Source organism: Juglans regia, chromosome 10 (assembly GCF_001411555.2).
Source record: "Juglans regia cultivar Chandler chromosome 10, Walnut 2.0, whole genome shotgun sequence".
In the NCBI taxonomy this organism is placed as follows: Eukaryota; Viridiplantae; Streptophyta; class Magnoliopsida; order Fagales; family Juglandaceae; genus Juglans; species Juglans regia.
In genome coordinates, this window is record NC_049910.1 from 17,613,263 (window position 1) to 17,621,049 (window position 7,787).

General features: G+C 34.8%; 1 protein-coding gene across 4 annotated transcripts; it reads right to left on the bottom strand.

Annotated features, from left to right (window-relative positions):
• Positions 1-468: 468 nt before the first annotated feature.
• Positions 469-5,699, bottom strand: LOC108993883 (transcription factor TCP4-like). 4 transcript variants are annotated; one of them, XM_035695297.1, is made up of 3 exons: positions 5,557-5,699; positions 3,652-5,117; positions 469-746 (listed from the first exon to the last, which is right to left on the bottom strand). In XM_035695297.1, the coding sequence occupies exon 2, from the start codon at positions 4,680-4,682 to the stop codon at positions 3,687-3,689; it is 996 nt and encodes a 331-aa protein (XP_035551190.1). In that variant the 5' UTR covers positions 4,683-5,117; positions 5,557-5,699; the 3' UTR covers positions 469-746; positions 3,652-3,686. The 4 variants fall into 4 exon arrangements, with proteins under 4 accessions (XP_035551190.1, XP_035551189.1, XP_018824477.1 ...); XM_035695296.1 differs by lacking the exon at positions 469-746 and adding an exon at positions 3,010-3,339; XM_018968932.2 differs by lacking the exon at positions 469-746 and adding an exon at positions 3,010-3,345.
• Between the last annotated feature and the right edge of the window lie 2,088 nt (positions 5,700-7,787).

A 7,787-nucleotide genomic window follows, 5' to 3' on the forward strand; every position in this document is an offset into this window, starting at 1 on the left:
AGAAATCATGGAAACAATCATTAATGATGTCACGGCCGGATGGACTTTACCCAAAACCGTGAGGGTAAATGAGCATGAAACATCATTGTTAACCCCAACTCATTGATATTGTGGTGTTTTCTTTCTACTTTACCATTTTATTTTGGTGTTTTTGGACAAGAAGACTAATGATGAATGCATTTATCAAGCAAAACCTGCATGAACACATTACTTCCGAACTCACCAACTTTTCACTCTAGAAGATTTTAACTTTGGCATTGAACCGACAACTTACAAACTTATAGAATTGGTCAAAATAGCAAACCAATTCTGATTTCTTTCTCATGGGAAAGAGCCAAGTGGAATTAGTGTAGTCATCAGTAAAAATCACATGGAACCAAAACTTGTCTTTAGAGATAATGGGGGCTGGTCCCCATAAGTCAATGTATTTTAAAGAAAGTAGTACTATTGTCATTAGTAATAGCTAAAAATGGTAAACACAAGATTTGCCCATTTGACAACTAGTACATATGGAAGGAGACTTAGAATCTGAAATATCATAGCATATAAGCTTATTTTGGCTCAAATAATCAATTATTCTGTAGTGAGGATGCACTATATATCCTTTCAAGCCACCAAGCTTTTTTAACTTTTCTGAATCAAGTAGAGAATAGAGCTTGTGAACCTCCATCAGCAGGTGATGAATCAAAGGTGCAAAGGCCCTTATGCTTCCTTCCCTATGCCTCTATCTGATTAAATGTCCTATCCTTTATCACAAAACCATGATCATCAAACTCCAAAATAAGTGGAAAATCAGTTAACAAATGACTAACAGAAATGAGATCTTTCTTAATTTTTGGAACTACCAAGACATCATTTAAGCAAAGAGAAGATTGTCCAACTCAACAGTAGCTTTACCAATGCGAGTGATAGGCAAGGTGTGATCATTTCTAACCATCACACCATCAGATCTAGAATATAAAGTGTTAAGTATGCAGATTATGTCGATTACCGACCCAGGTTAGCCCAAGTTATATATAACTCAGGTAGGTACTCGATCAGATTGATCAAGCTTTTGAAATCCAAAAATTCGGTTACCTGTATCCAAATTTTGCAAACACCCAATTTTTTTTATAAAAAATTTACTAATTTCTTTCCAAGAAAGTAAACAATGTTGAAAAAATAATAAAGACAATGAAATAAATCTCAAAATATTGAACATTATCCATTGCCCATAATAATAAAAATATATCAAAATGGAAAATAAATCTTATGTCGACAAAGGAACAACTAAACCTAGCTAGAAACATCTAATTTCCTTTTTGAATAATGCATGATATAAAACAAAAAAAGAAGTCCAATATTCATAATGTTATAAAATGCATGCATGCATGCATGTAAGTGATGCAACACACAATGCATGCATAAAATAATGTTGGAGATCAAAACGACATAGTTTTGTACATAAAACTAATTATTTTCTTTTTTTAAATAAAACCTGGGTACCAGATTACTTGTACCTGCCCAAGGTATGGGCGGGTAAGGAATCCGATTATCGGCTTGGGTTTTGACCAGAGTGCAGAAATGTCTGAATTGGATTTGTACTCGTTTTAGGGCACGTATCATCGTGTGAAATGCGGTAACTTTAAGCTGATTCTGTTAATTATCAGCAAGCTGAGATCACTGCTATTATACACGCAGCTGCAGACTTCTTAAGCAAAGATATCTTCCCCCCTCCCCCAGCCTGGGGAAAAGAGAACTCTTAAGGGTTTTTAAACAAACATATATATGCAATTAATGTATCATTTAGATGCTTCTCTTTTGCCATCTTTGATCGACCAAACCATTAGATGTAGTCTCAACATGGTCCTGAACAATTGAGTACAGATCGAGAAGCAACCAAAACTTCTCAGCTCCTCTTTTCGCAATCCACCCTTTCCCAAGTTATCTGAATTGTCTACAATAATTTTTCCGAGGAAGTGCTTCATGAGCCAGTCAAAGTCTCACGGAAACAGCAGAAAAGACAGCCACTAGATGCACTGAAGCCATATGAGAATGTTTAATGCGTGGATGTCACCCGTATCGGTACTATATAAGTTAGATCGATCGAAGTGGACTTCTATTAATAATACTACTTATGATCTAGCCCAAAATCCTTAATAATCATGAACAAAAGTCATTGAACACCATGCAGATCAACTTGTGACAGCATACAATTTGAAATACGCAGTAAAAGATCTTCTTGAACTTGCACATGGAGAAGTCTTCCAATTCCCGCTCTAAGGGGATGTTTGAAATTTGTTTTCGTCTCGTCTCGTCTCATCCCATTTCATCTAATCGCATTTCATTTTTTTTCTAAATATTATTTAAACACAAATACTTTCATACTAATTATTATAACTTTTTCAAACTAATCATTACAACTTTTCTAAACTTTCAAACAAAAAATAAAAAGCAAATCAACTTTTTCAAATCCTAAAATAAATATAATATTAAAAATTATATTTTAACAATATTTTATTTTTATAATATTTTTATTTAATTTTTTTCTCTCTTTTCCCAAAATTCTATAAAACATTCAAACTATCTCATTACTATTCACAAACCATCCTACTACTATTCACAAAATTTTCACCTCATCTCATTTCACAAATATCTCCTAAAGCCCCCGCTACATGTAGTCACAAAAAGAGTTTGAAAAGGAGGATAACGTTAAAAGAAACTGCCAAATTAGGTGTTAGACATGGTTTGACTCATCAACTGTTCCATTACATTAGTTGAGACCAAAAAGAAAAAAACCTGAGCAAAGCAAAACAATACAAAAGCCAATTTTCTCCTGTTTTTGATATAAAATAAATTAAAGAAAACATCTCTTTCTTGTTTAAACACAGTACTAAAGACCCGATTGAAAACAGTTTTACTCATGCATGGTACTAGATTCAATTAGCACGGTTCTCGAAGGTATAGAATGGACCTAGAACTTGTTTTCCACATGGTTAACGACATCATTCATGAATTAAAAATTGGGTGTGGAGCAGATTAATAGTATTATTCTACTTGTGTTTTCAGCACAATCAAAGACAACATGGACCATACGACCAGTCACCAGAATCCAGCTTCAATATATAGTCATATTACTTGAACAACTTAAGCATGTATTAAACAAAGTTCAGCTAAACAGCCAACTTTATAAACAATGCAGCATCCAATATAAAATCACACTTGAAGTCAAATTATTCGTAAGAAAAGCCAAGTGTTGAATCCAACCGGCCGATAATTTCTTCCCACGTTAGACCATTGATCATTGGACTAGAAGCTCTTCTTTCCGTGTGATTATCCAACAGTATGATCTTCAAAATCCTTAAACTCCAGAAAAGAAAAAAAAAAAAAAACTTGATTTGAGCGAAACTCGAATTTACTCTTCTTATCACAATTGAAAATACTTTCTGATGAAGTTTTCGCAAAATAAGACTCGCTTATAAAAAGCTCAAGGAAACAAAATATCCTCCTACTTTCTCACTATTTTCTTTTTAGAAAAGAAAACAATAAAAAAAAAGTTTTCTTGACAGATTTTCCAAGGCAAGAAACATTAATTGCATTAGAAGAAGAAGAAAAGAAGAAGAAGAAGAAACATCCAAGAAAATCTGAATAACGGGAATCTAGGTTCAGTACCTAATGGTGAGGAAGACAGTTCAGATCTTGTTCAATCAATGGCGGGAGTTGGAAGACGCAGAGGACGGCTTATTGGCACTCCGCTCTTCCTCACCTCGAATCGTGGCGGGAATGCAAAACCCCGATAATGTATCGGTGGCAAACCGGCTTCCACAGACCAAAGACTGGTGAATTGGCAGTGTTTTGTGGTGGTCTGATGTGGCAATGGGAAGATCATCCCAAGCGCGGAACGGGGGTGCAAAACTGGACTGAAGGGGTCCCCTCTGTGAAAATGCTGAGCCTTGGCCCAGTAATGCTTGTTGTGGCAACGTTTGAGAGTTGAAGACAAAATCACCTCTGTGTTCCCCGCTTGTGTCGCTGTTCCACGCCACCATTCTTTGGTAATTGATGTCAAACCCCATCGAAGCCGAGCCCGAGAAGAGGTTATGGTCGTTTGGAGTTGAATGATCCTGGAAAGAGTGGAGGGATAGACCAAGATATTCTTCGGAGGGGTTGGAGGCTCTTGAAATTATATCAGATGGGTAGCTCTGGAAATTAAGAGAGGAAGTTGCAGAGCTTGTGGGGAATAAAGATTTCAAGGTATCTTTGATGGCTTCAGAGTCTAGAGATGGTGGGATGAAGGCTGAATTGTCGTCTGGGTTCCCCTCTAATTGCCTGTGGAGCAGAAAGTCGTAGCCAGAAGACTCTGATTGCTCGGCTATTGTCAATTCTGCTGAGCCTGCATTTGGGTCTGGTTGTTGTACAGCTGTAGAATTAGAAGTACCAGGTGGATGCCATGGTGGTAGCTCAGCTAGCTTGTCAATGGCGGACTTCGCCTTCTTGATGAGCCAGTCCACCGCTTTGCTGGGCCGGTCGTAGCCTAATCGGTCTTGAACATCATAGAATTGAATGGCAGTGTGCGCTGAGAGCCGGACCCGACGGTCCCGGGGACCTTTCGACGTGTAGACCTTGCTGTGCCTGTCTTTTCGTCCTGTGGATCGGACAATGTGGCCACCTTGGACTTGGACTATCTCTCCTCCGGTGCTCTTCATGCCCGTAGTTTGTCTGTGCTTTTCATTGTCTCTGGTTTGGTTCCAAATTTTGTTTGTTGGGTGCTTCTGTTTGATGGGAATTTACGGCTTGACCAAGGGGTTGACAGTTTGGAGGAGTTGGATGTTGGCAGTGGGTGCTCGTGCCAAGGTCTTGTTCTTGTGGTTCTTGTTGTTTTGGGGCTGTAACTTGGTGGATAGGCCTCACTGTTTGCTCATGATTCCTCTGGAAATCCAGATTCCTGGTCTCTCTCTCTCTCTCTCTCTCTCTGATTTGGCTCTTCCAATAACTTTTTGATTTCTGTACGACTCTTTGAGTTGCTTCTGCTTGCTCTTTCTGCTGTTTGTCGCTCTTTATCTACAACTGCCACAACCCCAGAAACCTTATACTGGCGCTAGACATGCTGCAGATCCCAAAGAAAGCCCTGCCATTGCAATCTATGGATGGATTCCACATCCCAATAAATACAAAACCACACTGTAAATACTGAAAGAAAAAAGAATAAACCCAGAATATTTAAGATGAACTTGAAAACAAATTATGACTAGCCCATCTATCTGCATCTTAGGATAGGTGGGTTTCTCCTTGTGGGTACAAAATTCTGTTAGAAAATGATGAAAAAAATTGTAACTCCAAATCCAACCGACAAAAGTAAAGGGGGAAAAAGCCATTACAAGAGGAAAAGAAGAGACTACAGAAAAGGGAAAAAAAAAAAAAACCATTATTTCATATAATTTGAATTCTTGAATGATATTGTGAAATTAATTAGTACGTTCTATGAGGTGTAAGCTGATACGGAAGGGATAGAAGAACGGAGATGTACGAAGAGAAAGGAGAAGAGGACTTTAGAACAGTAGAAGGTCGAGAGAGTTGTACCTTTGGCCCACGAGAGCTGCTGATGCTTCTGAAACCAGGCTTTGGACAAGTTGAGGTGGAGATATCAGGTCATCTCAAACCCCTAAAATCACAAAAATAAAATCCTAGCTACTAAGTCACTAACCATTACTCATCTAGCCATCTCTCAAACCCTAGAGTGAAATAAAATAAAACATATGAATCTTATATCATTTATAGAGTATTATTTAATAATATTCAAAATTCACTCAAACATCTATGCCTGTTTCTTTGTTACTTTATATCGTTTGAGTACAAACTCTAGATAATTTAATGTGTCGTTTGGATAGTGAGTTGAAATAAGATGAGTTGAGATCAAAAATGAAAGTTGAATAAAATATTATTAGAATATTATTTTTTAATATTATTATTGTTTTAAGATTTGAAAAAGTTGTAGTAATAAGACAAGATGATATGAGATACTTTCACTATCCAAACAGGGTTTAAATCTCATATATTATATGAGAAAAGTTTTTAGCCACAAAGATATCTCACAAAAGTAAACCTAACAAATGATGTGACTTGATATGGTAAGTAAGATTGTAAAATTACTTTTATTTCAAAATAGATCTAATATATTATATGAAGTCATATCATTTTATGGGTTTATTTTTGTAAGATGATCTCTTTATTGTTGTAGCATTTATATTATATTATATATATAATACATATATAAATATTATGCATGATGAGAGGTTATATTTATAATGACTCTTCATAAACAGAATTGTTTGGTGATTATTTATGATTTGAGTAGTGATGGTCGATAATTGGATAGAGATGGCCGTAACATGGCCACCTCCTCCACCCACTCCCTTTTGAACGCTTTGATAATGATATCTAACAGCTTTTAAGGGTTTCCCTATATCTATATATGTACTTAAATAAAGTTGATCTACGATTAAGATATAATTAAATTTTGCAAAAAAAAAAAAAAAAAGAAAGAGTACTTGATCACCTTCTTTTGCAACATTTGTTTAGCTAGCGCCCCGGCCCCCCGACCAATCGTATCATGCATGCAGTTCAGAAATAAGAAAATATAGATATGCAATCATTTTCACAATTGTTTATATAATTATATTTTAAATAAGGAGACTTTTTGTAAATTAAATGATTTATAACATTATTTTATAAAAATATGCTCATTTTAAAATATAATTGTAAAAATAATTCATGTGTGTGTATTATTATTACAAAAAATTATATATTACGGGCTAGAGATCAGCAAAAAGCACGAATATATATATATATATATATATATATATTTCTATAATTTCATAATTAGTGGTCTGCTGACTGCCCAAAAAAAAAAAACACGTTATATAATATAAATATATATATATTTAAGTTCGTGACTAGCTAATAATTGGTTCGCTTTCTCGAATTAATTAAGTCGCCTTTCTGTTTACGAAAATTATTATCTCAGCAGAACATGTGAAGAGATCATGGATTTGAGTTTAATTGGCCCATTAATTTAAAATTGACTTATGATAAATTAATTTGATTGCGCGTGCATATTGCACTAGTAGGATGCGTTTGGATGTTAAGTTGAGATGATAAAATATTATTAGAATATTATTATCACTTTGGAATTTAAAAAAATTGAATTGTTTATTATATTTTGTATTAAAATTTGAAAAAGTTGTAATGATGAATTGAAATGAGTTGAGATGAGTTTGGGATCCAAACATATCAATCCTAAATAATTGCATATATACATTAATCATGTTATTTATTTTTCATGATTAAGTACTATGAAGATTGCCATGCATGCATCTATTGAACCGGGCACATGACCAGCATATATATATATATATATATATATATATATATATATATATTTATAGATAGATAGATAGGGCTTGTACGTTCGTTTAAGGTGGACTACATGAGCAAAGAGGATTCAGTTTTTTGCACGGTTCTTTGCAAAGGAATAATGCTACTCTCACCACTCCCAGTCCCGCTTTCGGTCTCGCTACATTTTTTTTATTTTTTTAATATATTTTTTTTTACTTAATGATTAAGTAAGTGTTTTTTAATGATATTATAATTTTTTTATTTTTTTTAAAAATATTTTATAGTGTTAAAAAAATACATGTATAAAAAATTAAAATAAAAAAATACTATATTTTACACTGAGCGGGACTGAGAGCGGGAGAGAGAGCGGGGGCTGTAGCACGGTTCCCATTCTGACACATGGAGGATAAAAATTA